A 15,200-nucleotide genomic window follows, 5' to 3' on the forward strand; every position below is an offset into this window, starting at 1 on the left:
GATGTGAAGCAGATCCACTGCCTTGCAGAACAGTGGGTGCCTTGGGGCTGCTGTGTCCCAGGACCCTGCTCTAGGGGTGCCTCTGGGGCCAGTGGGGTGCCTGGCTCTGGTGCCCGCTTACTCCTTTTGGGCACTTCATTTGTTCTACTTTTTTGAGAAATCCAATTAGTCTTAAATATAAAATGTTTTTCAAAACTTCACTTTCCTTATGGCTTCAGGACACTTCATGCAATCTTAGAACATTTTTGATTGATTTCTGATTTCCCCTCTAGGAGCTTCCTGGACAAGTCCCAGTACAAAACATGGAGCTCTGTAACTAACAAGTGTACCATTCAACATTTCCTAACCCCGTTGTGGATTGAATTGAACCCTGAGAATAAATGTAACCAGAAATCTGAGACTGCATTGCTTTAGAAATGTATGTGTGAGCAGTGTTTTCCTCCTGGTTTGCAGGAAGGGGTGGTAGCCAAAGGGTATCAATCATTTTTAATGAAAACAAATATTTTACAAAAATAAGTGCAAATGCAAAATTCTTGACTGAACTCAAGAATTCTCATTGCAGTATTAAGACATGGTTAAAGTTGGGGATTTTAATATCCTTTATTTAATTCAAATCATCCGAGACTTAAGACTGTATGACAGCTAAGAGAAGTGGTTTGAAGCCTGGCAGGTCTGGGTGGACAAGGTCAGAGACAGCAGGTAAGGAAAGGGAGAAGATGAATTTGTATTTCCCATCCTGCATTTAGCAGTTTTTTCACACCATGGGTGCCTAGCTGAACCCATTGCAATGGTGTTGCTGTGTTGATGATGGCTGGTGCAGACACAGCACTGCCATGGGCCAGCACTGAGCTGGGTTGTGTGGAAAGCAGGGGAGCTGGTGCATGGGTGTCACTCCATGCATTGACGTGTTGTCCTCAGAGATGTAAAACTACAGGGATGGCTGCTCCTTTGGGATGACTCCTTGCCCCAGCAGTAATGTACAGTCCACATGCAGGTCATGGTGTCGCTGCTGTCCTCGGGTCTCTTTGGGTGGAGAAGCTCAAGGTCTGTAGGCTCAGTTATCACTGTTAGCAGGGGACTGCATGCGAGCTTCAGGTAGCACAGAGGATTAGCATCAGTCTTGCTCTATGAAAGTTTAAATTGGGGCTGTCTTGGAATTTCCTGCCTTCATTTCTCATACGGTCAATCTGTTTTCTGGAGCACTGGCTTCTAAAGTGAATCAGTTAAGTATCTGAGGTCTGCTGTCCTCACCACCCTCCCTGTGTGTGCCTCCCTGTGTGGAAACTGCTGGAGTCTGAGAACAGCATTTTCCTTATCCAGTCCTGTGTTGACTTCTGAGCTCTAGTAATGTGAATTGAAGTTACCCACTGAGACTTGTAATCACCCAGCAAGCTGGAGACACCTTTGGACAGCACAGAGTGCAGCAGCATCGCTTGTGCGGTTCCCTGGCTAGCATCAGTCCCTGTTTCTTTCAGAAGTAACCTTTCTGTTTGCAGTTCTCCAGGGTGTCTGCCCAAGTTCAGCCACTGCTGGCTTCAGTTCAGGTGTGCTCTTACATTAGCCGTAGCAGTTGCTCTGAAAACAGCATAAAGAATCCAACCTCTGCTCCTGACTAGGACAGAGTTAACAATTTATCAGTGGGGTTTTGTCTTTGTGGCAAACTGGGTTTCAGGCGCAAAGGTCCTTCTGCCAGAGGACTCGCTGCAGGGACAAGCAGATATATGAAGCCCCCAGCTTTCGGGCAACAGAGTCCTTTTACAAGATGAAAGAATTAGCTATTTATCTCTTCATCTTTTTCAAGAGGAGGAGTACCCTGGGTGCTTTTTACTCAGCATATCCCATATTCTGTGGCTTCTTCAAAGGGACCTCACAGATGCTCCACGCTCTTCATTTTCAGTTGCTAGCAGGAGGGATTTCAGTCTCAGTGGCCCTGTTTCTTTTGGTATGCAATCTGTTACTGATAATGAATTGCTGAAACAGCATGCTACAGTTCCCTACTGAACTGAACCTCAGCTCAGTGCTCTTCCTGACCAAGGGAGTAGCCTAAAATAGCCACTGTGGAGGGGCTGCTGTACCTGGAGCTCTGTTCTGAGCTCCTGACAGCTTGTAGTGGTGCTGCTACACAGGCAGCAGGTCTCTGCTCTCACCCTCCAAGGAGGGCTGTCAATAATGTATATCTTCATTGAAAATCATACTGTTGTGTTGTGGGTGTATTTTATGACAGAGACAAGAAGATGGTTTTCCATTCAAAGCTATTTATTGTCTTAGATAAATACATTTGCAACAAGTTTGAGTTATTTTCTTTGAGTGCAATTGCTGGTAGTATGGCAATGATTAAAAAAGAACAAAACTAGCAGAGGCACTTGTTGCATGCAGCTGAAATTACTACCAAGCCTGGTGATGCAGCCCCTGCTAAAACAGTCCTTCCACTGGCTGTGGGTGCAGCTTTGCTGGATGGGCTTGTGGGGTTGGCATCAGATGGAAGCTGCTATGATGCACCTCAGGTGGGCAAGTCTCAGCTCCAAACTCAAGGAGGATAGAATTTCTGCTTTCAGCATGATGATTAGTATTGCTTTTGGTTGAAGAGTGGTGAGGTTGTGTGATTGTAACCCTTGGAGGAAGGCAGATATTAGAATGCATTTACATTACCTGTATAAAAACAATTGCATTGATATTTACACAGTCGTGTGAAAAGATTGGACACGAATCAGTAGATATTTATGGAGAACTTTTTTGTCCACAGAAGGATGGACTTGATGGGCTGTGCCAGGAAGACAAGTGCCTTTTTATTAGAAAACAGTTCCCCAGCATCTGTAACCCTTTGTTCTCACACAGGCTTTGCTCCACAAGGACTGTGCATTGCTGCCCCTGCCCTGCCAAGGGCACTGCATGTGGTTGACCCTAGGTCCTGGGTAGTCAGGCAGCCTCCTCAGGGGCTTAAACTTAAGCACGTGTGTAAGTCCTTGGCTGAACAGGGCTTATCAGTGATGTCAGACAAAGCCAAAGAGTTCTGCATGCAGGTAAACACTGGGTGGAGGACAGCCTTTGGGAGGTGTAATAACAAGCTCTGCTCTTGTTCTGCATCGGCTGTGAATGCTGCCAGATGACCTGCAAACTGAAAGTGTCTCTAGCCTGGAAATACATTTGTTTTGTTTATTCTATAAGTAGCCCCACAGTACCCTGGTGGGATACAAGGCTTAATGACAACAACTGGGTTCTAAACTTTAGCCCAGGGAACAGAAGCAGTCTTCAAGCTAGGGCATCCATTCTTATAGTACAGATAGACACACTCGTGACTAAGAGAGATTAATGTGTTTGTTCGAAGTATGGTGAACATTGGTGCCTGAAAAAAATCCTCAGTTACTGGGATTAACTGGCTAGCAGACACTGAGGCTAAATAACTGCCTGATGAGCAATCTGCAGTGGGTAATGGAGGCAGGAGAGGTCTCTTGCTAGAGAATAGCAGCATTAAAGCCAGGATCAAAGCTGCTGCCTCCTGAATGGGATCTCCTACAACAGAGATTAGAAAAATTGTGCAGTGCAAAAGATCCATACATAAACCTTCCCATGCCTTATAGCCTGTTGTTTTGGGATCTCTGTAATCACAGTGCTGAGCACCTTAAATCCAGACTGTCCTCTGAAATCAATGGAATAAGTAACTAAACCAGCTGCCATGTAGCTTGACTCAAATACTGCAATCTTAATGAGAGAGTAAGTGGAGGTGTGGACAGGTCCTCTCCTCGGGGTTAATTTCCCTTGCTGTATACAAAAGTCGGAACTTCCCCATTAGTTTCACCAGGAGGAGTTGTAGATCAGTACCTTATTTCTGTGTCCCTATCTAAGGATCTCCAAGTGCTTTCTGGCATCATGGGACAGACAAAACAAGGTGAGACAAGATAGTATTGTTGTACCCATTTCGCCTATCAGTAGACTGAGATAGATGAAGAAGTGACTTTTGTAATTATCAAACAAATATGTCAGAGATGAGAATAGAAACCTATGAAGTCTACATCCTGATTCCTTGCCACAACATGTTTTTTTCCACCTTTCTCATCCACTGTGCATCGTCTTATGGCAAGAACCTAGAGGTCAAGTAGGATGGTAAGGAGGAGGAGAAACAGTGAAATGCCCTTCTTGCAGGTTTGTGCTTTCAAGTCTTGTCTGCTCATGATGCTGTTGCGGTTGCAGTACCTACTCTGTATTGCTTCAGCAACTCCTTACAAAACTGCAAGCCAAACATGTAGCCACTAATAAAGGCAGCTGTGAGCAAAGCTTAGAATTTGGGGAATAGAGGACACAAGAATTCCTCAATTCCCACTCTATGTAAGGTAAATACTAATTTTCCAAAGCTCCCATGCTCACTTATGTTTTCTTGCATAATGGATGTCTTAATGAATATAGAGGAGGAAATGTGCAGCTATTCACCTTACAGGTTTGTGGGAAAATTCTTCTTTTGAAGGTGCTGGATTTCTCCGAGGTAGAATGCATATTATTGTATATTACTATAACTGTTATGCTGAGGAGTCTGTCTGAGTGACAAAGCTAGGAGCAATGTCCCTTTGCTTATTGTCTTTGTCATCCTATTTATGTCTCATCCATTGAAGTGCACCTCAAACAAAAGATGGGTGGAGTTGCATGTGGAATCTCTCTTTGAAAATCATAGCAGTTTCTATATAGTTGAAACCAGCAGTGTCCAAGCTCTATTCCATGGACTTCTGGTGGCTACCAAGCTCATAGTAAGTGGTCTGACATATCTGGGTAATCCATGGACCCATGGCAGATGATATGCTTAGTTTTTGCATGAGTAGGAGAGTGAGGTGATGCTACAGGGTCAGCAGTAGACCATGACCCCCTTGGGATCTATAGTCCAAGTGTTTCTGTATCCTGATCGCTGGAAATACAGCAGCAGTGGGGTAAGGAGTGTATGTGCAGAACCAAGTGAATTGAGAATAAATTTGCCTGTATAACCCTCCTTAACCAGACATGCTTTAGTGCTTCTAACTTCGTGATGCTCTGGGATACAAAATTATAAAATCTGGACCTTTTTCGAAACACAAATATGATGATTGAGGAAGATTCTTGAAGCAATCCATTTCCAGGGAAGACACAATGTTCTTGTTGCTTTTCCAAATTCTGATGGTTGTCCTGGATTTGTGGGAGGTACTGAGGGGGGGACAAACTGTGCTAGACTAAGAGCTGTATTAGGCAAAGTCTGAAGAGTCTTGTGCTACTTGAGTTACAATGATAACTGTTTTCAGTAAAATAAAGATTGCTGCATAGTATTAAACTGTGTTGCCAGAATGGCTTGCTGATAACCTGATCCGTTGAGCAAGAATCATTTACACTATGTGCTCTTAGAGATATTGCTGTTGCCCTGCATATCTGAAAACGGCTGTTTGTGTGTTAGCCTTCCCAGTGGGAAAAGGCCTCCTGGATTGCAGCATTTCATGGCTCTGTGTATTGAAGTCCTTTCAGTCATCTAGATGCTGCTCCTCCCATGTAGATGTAGGGATGGCACTGTAAGGGTCCATGATGACTTTTGCACAGCGAATAATCATCACAATCAAGAAGAGGCAGAGGAAGACGAAACATGCCAACGTCAGTCCCTTGTCCACATCAACGTACACAGGCTCTGGGGTTGGTCCATCCATTTCTTATGCCACTCTTCATCTGGGTTTATATTTACTCCTAACATCATCGAGCACCTGCAAAACAAACACAGTGTCGGACAGAAGTGATGGCTGCTCCTGAATGTGGGGAAACTTGGGGGTAGAATTAGAAACAGAAAATCTGTGTGATCTATCCTTGTAGGGAAATTGATGTGCTGGAAAAGTCCTGGCTCAGGAAACTGAGAGCTGTGAACAAGAGAAATCTCATCTCCACTTTAATTTAGCCCATGAATGCTACTTGCTAAAATATTAAACAATAAAAAGAGATGTTAACAAAGAAAAGAGAAAGAGTGGTGAATGAACACTATCCATTTGAAATATCATCTCTTGAAAGAGGTATAGATGCTTTTCTTGTCTCAGCATTTCCTAATCATAAAAATATTTTCCCTTCTCTGCTAGTGTGAAAGAGCAGGCAAATGGCAGAGCAGACTGTTTCTACCCCAATTTTCCTCTCTGTCCCAACATTCCCTGTCTCTCGCTGGCACAAAGCAAAGTGAAAATTAAGTGAGCTTATTTTCCATAACATTTAATCTTTGGTACTCACAGGTTCTTCAGGCAATAGAATGATTTTAGGAGCAGTATCTTTAAGTGTATGTTTTAACACCCATTGAGATACAGGTGCTTATGTGATGAGTACAAGGGTTATCTTATTTGATGCAGATGTCTGCATAGCTGAAGGTCTCTTCTGACCTCATTATCTGGATCTGTAACCAAAATGGCTCCAGCAAAGATTGACTCCCTTCTGCCTCTTTCAAGCTTGCCTCTGGCAAGTTCATTAGCTGCTAACACAAACTGCTTTGTATGATGATGTTGAAGGAGCAGAACTAACCTGACTCATGGAATTGTGTCACTGAGCAAGGATGGGAGAAATTTTTCCTGACATCCACCTTTGGTCAAGGTGGGAGGAACAAGTGTTGAGGGTTGTTACTGTAAAAGAGCAGGGATATAGAATGCCTTTTTAAAACAAACAACAAAAATGTTACATCAAATGCAGTAATCAATCTCAGAACTGATCCCTCCTTCATTTGGAGAAGAGAGATGGGAAAGAAAAAATATTGAACCATAGGGAGAACTAGGTGAAACTTGGGTGTCAAATGGTCCAGTTGCTGTCTGTAACTCCATTAATGCAGTGAGGAAATCCCAGGTACTGGTTTTATCTAGACAGCCAAGTTTTCTTCGTTATATTTCCAGTGAGCTGATGCTGCTGGCAGGACTATTGCAGTAGTGGTTCACATCTGGCTGGATCATCATGTTCCTGCAGCATCGTGCAGTGCCAGCTGGGCACTGGGACTGGGTGTCCCAGTGACTCCTGAACTTTTGTGCCCTGTCAATTGTATTTTTAAAAGCTCACAACTCCTCTGTCTCATAATTTACTGTTTTCCAGGTTGTTCTCCAATCTCAGTACCTCCTAGATGCTGCAGGGCAGGTACCAATCAGCTGGGCTCTAGTCTATTTTAAGCACAAGGACGGCAGGTTTTTTTAATTTCCTGAAAGCACAGAAATTACCATGACAGCCAGTCCTGCAGTGGGGAGATGAAAGAGAAGCTGGTGACACAAAGCGAATAAAACCAAGCAGACATTGCATGTATTTACCAGTCACATCCATAGGCTGGACCAGCAAGCATGGGCTTCTATAGAAATCAGTGAGGCGTAAGGCTTGTAATGCTCACCTGACCTGATCAGAGGTCTGTTATTCCCAGAAGATGCTATTACTACTCTATTTCACCAGCCAACAGATCTTACAGTTTCTAATTTGAAGACTGAAGTCAGGGCTGCCAGCAAGGCTGAGTATTAAGTGTGGATGCTTTTTCTTTTTGTGGAGCAAAGGGAAAAAAGTTATCAAAACTCCTACTGTAGCCCAGTCCTTCCTGAAGTAACTCTTGTGAAGGTCCAACAAGGGTGGATCTGATTTTTTTTTTTTCCCCTTCTGACGTTCTGCCTATTGTACCTTGTTATTTCACACTAAACTACCTCCTGAAGAATATCAGAACTCCCTGGTAATTTCCATCAGCACTGATTTTTGATGAAAACCTGCATTCTCAATCCAAGGTACTTCCCTGTAGAACATGAATCATTTGCTGAGAAAATGCTCAGAGGTTTCAAGTAAAGATCCATCCCTTGGAGAGATTTCTCTTCTAAATGTCATCACAATCTCACAGGAGCTGTGGTTTAAGTGCCGCATCCTTCTGTTTGCCTCTGCCCCCAGGATGTTTCCTGTAAAACACCCGAGGTGTCATGCAGCCCCCTCTCCTACAGGAAGGGAAAATCATGTTATGGCAAGGATATGCCAGGCAGAAAGCTTTACCCAAAGAGCAGAGCGAAAGCTTGTCATCTGAGCTGTAGCTTGCACAGGAAATTGCAGTCACAGCTTGAATCTAATGGTTTCATGTTTAAGTTGATCTGTTTTACTAAAAAGTGAGCATTTTCAGTGGGAATATAAATAAGTTTTCCCAAAATCTGCATGTATGAGGTGGTACAAATCACATCTTCCCTTTTCCTACTCTCCCAGTGAACTCTATAACGTTTCTATGCTGCCTGCTATTCTGCGTTGTCATTACTGATAGAGAACCTGTCACTTGGCTCTGGCTAGAAGGCTCTGGCTTTCCATGTTGTCTCCTTGCTCATGGCTTGACTGCTCATTTGAATCTGTTTGTGCACCAGCACTGTCAGAGGGGAAGCCTCCTCTTTAGGTCCAGCCTGCCAGAGCTGCACCAACATAATGCTCGTGCTCACCTGAGCAGCACGGTGGATTAGGTGTCAGAATGCATTTGGTGGTGTTCTGCACAGTTAGTTACTGCAGTTATCCAGTTTCATTGGGCTTGGCAGTGTACAGACTGTTACTGGCACTGAACAGATCTAGGTGCTGGAATGGGGTTGTGTCTGAGGCAGTTGTCTCCAAATTAATTTGTTATTGCTGGAATGCACCACTGTTCTAGATCAGGCATCTGGGGAACAGCAAGAGGTGGTCCCCAAATGTGAAAGGAGTTATTTGCATGTATTCACCAGGACTGATTCCTCTTGAGAAAGTCTAGCTCTCTGGTTTTATCGTGAACATGCTGTTTGAGTATTAGTTCCTAAAAACCCATTAGCACCACTGCAGATAGGGATCTGCCTGCAGATACCCCAGTGCATACGGAAGGAAACAAGGTTGTTCCCATGTGAATATCCAATATGTCTTGCATCTCCCAGCACAGACAGCTGGGGCTTCTGCATGGCAATGATGTGTCCCCATACGTGAGTGAGGGAGAGTAGAGCTGCTCCCCACCGTCTGTAGGGTACTTGTGGTCTTCCATCTCTGTGACAGCTGGACAACTTGCTCTGCTTATTTGCCATTTCCTTGGCCAGTCTCAACCTCCCGTTTCACTTTCTTGGTGCCCAGTGGTACAGCCAGGCTTGTAACGGGGTGTCCAAGTGTCTTACAGGTTGAAGCAGGGTTGGTCTGTACTGGAGGAGGCTCTGCCTGCACATTCTATCAGCCACTGGGGGGATGTGCTGTGTACGTTAGCAGAATGGATTTGCAGATAATAGTCTAGCTTGTGAAATCCATCAGTGTTATTGCAAATAACTCTCACCCTGGCTACAGACTGGTTGGCTGGCTGCTTTGCTCTTATTTACTAGCACAGCTGATGTTGACAGCATATGTATGTAGGGGGGAAAAAGGTTAGCAGGAACAATTATAAAGTTTCACACTTGAATGATCAACTTTACTCTGAATAGCTGAATTGCAGAAAATTACTTTTTTTTTTTTTTCCCCTAGCTTGTCACTACCAAACTGTATAATTGTATTTTTCTTTCAATTTCTTCAGATTTGTTGAAAACATAATGTGGTTTAAACAAAGGCAACAGATGCAGAAGGGTAATCCCTGATTCAAACTATTAGTGAGTTTAGCGGTCCTGAGTAAATCTTCTGTAAATCTTGGGTGTTTCAATACAGTCTCTCCCCCTTTAACTCCCATGACAACAGATGGGTGCTGCAGGCACACTCACCATTCAAGGGATGAAGCCGTGCTGGCTAGTGGTGGGCAGTGTAACTCAGTACCAAAAGTGACTCTGTGCCCTTGCTCCTTTGTGGATCACAGAGGGTCAGGACCAGGAAGCAGCTGTATCTCTTCAGGGGGGTCAGCATCACCTAGTTCTGATGTGCTGGTCCCCCCGACTTGTTCTTCTCTGGCCATTCTAGCAGTCAGGAAAACCTGCAGCCTGGCAGTCATGTGCAAGAACAGCCAGGGACCGTGGCCTTAGGATAAAGAACTCTGGTACCTCAATGATTAATCTCTCCTGAGCATTTGGTCTTTGCTCTGCTCTTTGTTTTGTGTTTCCCAGACCTCTTTTCATGAGGGATTGCCAAAGAAGAGAGGCTATATTCTCTTTTTCTGTGACCCTATGGGCACAAGCAGACAGAGAGATGTTGGCATCTTCTTTAGTATACCAGCTCTGTCACAGACTCTATGGTGTAGCTGTATTTTGCAATCATTCTTACCTATTCAAAATACTGTAAAAGACATGGGGTTTATTTCCAGACCTGGCAATCTTGGCACTGTCACTTTAAATATAAGGTAATAATGTACCGCATATATTGCAGAGAGCTGGTCTAAACCATATCAGTTTCTATGCTGGTTAGTTATGTTTCCACTCATCCCAACCCATAGGACTTATTTCAAAACATTTTCTTCCGTACTGCTTTTCCCAAACAACATATATGCAGGGAGGGGGAGGGAAGGGAAACTATGAGATTTCATATATACAAGCAGATCCCTACCTTCCAGACCTGGGTAGGAAGCCTGTCACAACCCAGCATAGCAGCATTGTGGAGTTAAAATCCTTACTGTAGTCATAATTTAGAAGTTGGGTTAGTTAGTGTGGCTTTAACGGCGTCCAGGCTCCACTCAGGTTCACGTCCACCCAGACCTGGAAGCAGTTCTTCTCATCGGTGTGTTCTGGAAACAGAAAAGTCACAATTGCTCATCATGCAGGATGTGGGCGTTACGGATTCATTAAGCAGTTGGAATTGCTCCAGTGGCAGCCTGAGGCAATCGGATGCAGTCATGCACAAGATGGATTTGTCAGACATTCCCCACAAGAGCATTTATGATACAAAGACTGATGCTTGAGGTCAAAGTTATCATACCTTTACTTCTTCTTAAACAAGCAAAACCCCCATTTTTAATTCATAGTAAAATAGCGACCAGGTCTGAATTGATGCTGATTAGGAGTCTGCATAAGTACTTACCTTTTGGATTTTTTTAACCTGTCAGAGGAAAGTGGACAGAAGTGAAAGCTATTGATCTGAACTGATAAACTGGAACTTAAAAACATAGAAACATAGAATAGTTAGGGTTGGAAAGGACCTTAAAATCATCCAGTTCCAACCCCCCTGCCATGGGCAGGGGTAACCCACACTAAACCGTGGCACCCAAGGCTCTGTCCAACCTGGCCTTGAACACCACCAGGGATGGAGCATTCACAGCTTCCTCAGGCAAACCATTCCAGTGCCTCATCACCCTTAACATTTAATTATTAAACATTTAATTATTTGGGTATTTTCATTCTGATTTAAGATTCTTTTTTACATGCTTACAAAACAATTTCAACCAGGCAAATGCTGAAAACTTGCTGGATGACCAACCCATTTCCCCACTTGATTCAGTTAACACTTAAATTTCTTGTGGCCCAGAGTCCAGAACTCCTGCTGAGCAGCACCACTCATCAATTCATGTTGCTCAGAACCTTCCTTTTATTCATTGCTTATACTGCCATTAGGACATTGCCATGGACCACATCCACCATGCTGAGGTCTTTATGAGCAATAGACCAAAATGATCACAACTGTTCTAGGGAACTTAACTTAGAGTCTAAGTGTGAAGACAAGACAATATCTGGCCTGGAGAGCACATGGTGAGGCAGGTAATGTCTGGAGACCCAATGCCAGGCACCCAGCACCTTGAGTTACCAGCAGGACAGCGAGGTTTACTTTGCAGACAGCCTCTGCAGGACTCCTCTCTCATCTTTGAAGGGGATTTGGGTGTTGACCAAGTGACAGGCACTGGGGAAAGGCATTTATCAAAGCCAGAGGAGAGAAGCTTGTAGTAATTCATGCTGTGGGATGGTAAGAAACTGCCTAGTTGCTTTCAGGATGCCTGAAGAACTGGTTACTCTCTGATGCTGGTATGAAAGGAGTTTTAAGATGTAGGGTGTGAAGGCTGGAGAGAAGAACAAGCCAAAAATGACCCCAAATCCCAGCAGGACAGGGTGTTGCTCAGGTAAGGGAGTAGAGGTCAATGGCCAAGAAGGAATGTGAAGTGCTGCTTCAGGTATGTGCTGTGTGTGTCAAATGTACTCACCTTCACTTTGAAGTTCAAATCTATAAAAGAGTAGTCCGGACACCTAATCATACTCTAATGTCCTTAACCATCTAGTTTTGATTAAACTTTCACTGCCTCTGAACACAGAGTCAAATGTTGCAGATAGATATAGACAGATGAGCTTCTTTCTATATCCAGAAAGCAATAATATGACTGTTACCTTAATTTAAAAATTAATTGTCCTTTTATACTTACAGTTCTTTCAGCAGAAAATCAATACTTTATTTCAGTAACTCCAGCTTCCTATGGGCATGACTTCTCCTACGGGCCTGTAGCACACAGGCAGATTTAATCTTTATTTTTTCACCCTCTGTCTGGCGTTTTGGTTTGGTTTTGGGGTTTTGGAAGAAGGAAGAGGATTTTGATTTTGCGACTTTTGTGGTTTTCTTTGTTTGTTTGATGTTTGGTTGTATGGGGGTTTTGTTGTTGTTTTGTGGGGTTTTATTTTATTTGTTTTCTGTATTGACTTCAAATCTTTAGGCTCCGCTTAGTTTCTGCAAACTCATTTGTTCTATCTTGCCCACTCAGTTATGGTCAAGAGACAAATAATCTTCCCTCAACACGCTTGCTTTTATCCAGTCATAAATTACTGGACATCAGTATTCCCTCAGAAGTCTAAAGACATCATTTATGGGTGCCCAGAAAGTTGAAAACAAGCTCATAAATCAATCTGGGGAAAGTGTTAAAAATCGCTGTTGCACAAATGTTTCCTTTTTACATAGCCCCATGGCAAGAATAACATTAATCTTCATTGAGAAAAAGATGCAACATACACTATTTAAATTAACTGTGGGCTGCTTATAATTTGAGAGAGTCCTAAATCAAATAACTACTTCTCAGTCATTTGAGGAGCATGTGGTATTACTTGTTAACAAAAGATTAAAAACTACATGGCTGTGCAAGTCACTGTTTAGAGCTGTTGAGCAAACTGATGGACTGTTCTGTTCTGAAAAGCACTTCCAATCTCCCAAAGTTTAAATTGTGTGGATAATCCTGGATCAAACGTTGCTGAAGTGAGAGCCTAAGAACATCTAGGACCCTCTATCAGAGACTAGAAACGGTAGTTCAGCTGTAAAAAAGTGGTGTAAATCAGTGATGGGCATTATGAGCTGCTGGCTACTGGGCACAAGGGTGAAAAGTGCTAGGAATTAAACAGGGGAAGTTCAGGTTAACTATAAGGAAGTTCTTTACTGTGAGGGTGGTGAGGCCCTGGAATGGGTTGCCCAAGGAAGTGGTAAATACTCCATCCCTCGCGGTGTTCAAGGCCAGGTTGGACAGAGCATTGGGTGACAGGGTCTAGTGTGAGGCACCCCTGCCTATGGCAAGCAGTGGGAACTTAACGATCTTAGAGGTCCTTTCCAACCCAAACCATTCTATGTTTCTATGACTTACACTAGCAACATATACTAGCTAAACATGGACAGTTAAGTGCAGACTGAGGCTGGAATGTTGTCTTTGTATCAACTGCTTTACAGCATATAGGGAAGCAAAAGGAAGGACAACCAGTGCTCCTTCAGACACATGCTCACGTTTTTCTTGCTGCATCTCCCTAGTACTGCTCTCAGCTGGCCTGGCCCTGTCCGATGCGTGAGCCAACAGCCCAGCTCAGTCTGGGAAAAGGAGATTCGTGTCTCCTGTGCAGGCTGCAGGGATGTGTTGTTGGATCCTTATTTGTATTTCTGCTGTGGGTGTGAGAGCTGCAGTGACTTCATAACATGGTTCAATCCATCCAACCCATGTGGTACCCAGCTTCCATCCGCTGAGCTTTTGGAAACACTGATTCATCAGGTATTGAAAATCTTTAATTGATGATTTATAGAAGGGAAATGCAAAGCAACACCTACGATGTGTAAAGTTTAGATGGACTTGAAAAGGAATGCCTGTCTTCAGCAGGAACACCCTTCATCCAGTAAGTATTTTGATAAGGGGTCTGAAACTGCTTTTCTTATCACTCAGTGCTAATGATGCACAGTGTGTTTCATCATAGTGAGAGGCAACATAAAGGAGTTTTAGAGAAACAAATGGATTTGGCTTTTAAACCAAGGCTTGTAAGGACTGAATAGATACGATATGAACTCATTCTAATGGAGTATTTGCTGTTTAAACTCTCTGCCGTTTAAATCCTACGGAAGGAGACAAAGATGCCTGTTGGTCCTGTCAGTTATTTTATAAATTAAGCTGTGGCTTTTAGCCATGAGAACTGTAAGCCAAGCTATGTAGAAGTTTTTCACTGCAGCAAAGCTGACAGGGAAGAAAACTCAAAAACATACTTTTTTTTCCACTTCTGCTCTGAAGATTTTAACTTTTTGGTGGTGGTGTTTTTTACAGAAGCATAGGGTGCACTTTGAGGTAGAACAGCAGCTCCTTTTTACATATCTACCTTTACAATATCTGCTTGGTGGTGGTGATGTCCAGTGTTCTCTAACTTGCAGGATACTTCTCAAAGATACATCTTTTGCCTTTTCATCTTGAAAAACTACACTTGCCTGCATCAGATTGAGGCTGTATCAATATTTAGATATTTGGGGAAAAGTATTGTGGATGAGTGCTTACCAAAGTAGTTGGGCTATGCCTGTAGCACTGCCACAAACATTGGCATGAAGAAATCACACAGCCTTGCTTCATTTCTGAATAGCTTATTTAAAATGAAAAGTTAGATTTTCACTATTGAAGGAAAATCCTAGTTAAGAAAGTATTAATTTCATAATTCTAAGACAAAGCAGCATAAAGAATAAAAAAAAAGTTACAGGTATCTTTGTTATAGTGAAAGATGTAGGTGTTGTGTATGCAAGTACTCATCAATCCATACTGATAACTAATTCATAAGCTTTTTAAATACAGGCTTTCCATGGACACTTCAGAACTTATTGGGGAAAGGGATTTGATGAAATAAATGTTAGCAAAAATAAAGTCTGAAGACCAGAGTGTGTTTTGGTTCTAAACAAAGCAACACAAGTTTTATGTGGAGCTCCCATCAAAGGCACTGCTCGTGCGTGTTCCTTTTCAGAACTGCTTTAGTCTATGCAGACCGTGAGGAGGGAAGTTTGTAGCTTGTGTTCATGCATGGAATTTACTGTGCTACTTCTCTGTTTCTTTAAGGTGACCTAATCAGAGGTGTGATGACTGAGTGAATAAGCCATGGGATGTAGAGATGTTCATGTGTGGGAAT

At 43.1% G+C, this 15,200-nt stretch overlaps 1 protein-coding gene and 1 long non-coding RNA gene across 4 annotated transcripts in view; one reads left to right on the plus strand and one right to left on the minus strand.

Moving 5' to 3' along the window:
* The window catches only part of LOC133265894 (uncharacterized), a 38,156-nt gene that overhangs the window by 1,717 nt on the left and 21,239 nt on the right, over nucleotides 1-15,200 (plus strand). The window contains exon 3 of one of the 2 annotated variants that reach the window (XR_009742168.1): nucleotides 7,054-7,905. The exons of the other annotated variant lie outside the window; for it this stretch is intronic. This is a non-coding gene — a long non-coding RNA (uncharacterized LOC133265894). Of the gene's footprint in view, nucleotides 1-7,053; nucleotides 7,906-15,200 lie in introns of those variants that run through there. 2 annotated transcript variants of the gene reach the window in all.
* The window catches only part of CTXND1 (cortexin domain containing 1), a 35,136-nt gene continuing 23,854 nt past the window's right edge, over nucleotides 3,919-15,200 (minus strand). The window contains exons 2-3 of one of the 2 annotated variants that reach the window (XM_061446805.1): nucleotides 10,429-10,606; nucleotides 3,919-5,705 (exon numbers count right to left, since the gene is read on the minus strand). In XM_061446805.1, the coding sequence (XP_061302789.1) occupies nucleotides 5,472-5,651 (180 nt within the window). In that variant the 5' untranslated portion in view covers nucleotides 5,652-5,705; nucleotides 10,429-10,606 and the 3' untranslated portion in view covers nucleotides 3,919-5,471. Of the gene's footprint in view, nucleotides 5,706-10,428; nucleotides 10,607-15,200 lie in introns of those variants that run through there. The other variant, XM_061446804.1, reaches the window with a different exon arrangement.

The sequence above is a fragment of the Pezoporus flaviventris genome, unplaced genomic scaffold, assembly GCF_033815535.1.
Source record: "Pezoporus flaviventris isolate CSIRO_AGI_PZ_B2104156 unplaced genomic scaffold, CSIRO_AGI_Pfla_v1 ptg000006l, whole genome shotgun sequence".
Classification (NCBI taxonomy): Eukaryota; Metazoa; Chordata; class Aves; order Psittaciformes; family Psittacidae; genus Pezoporus; species Pezoporus flaviventris.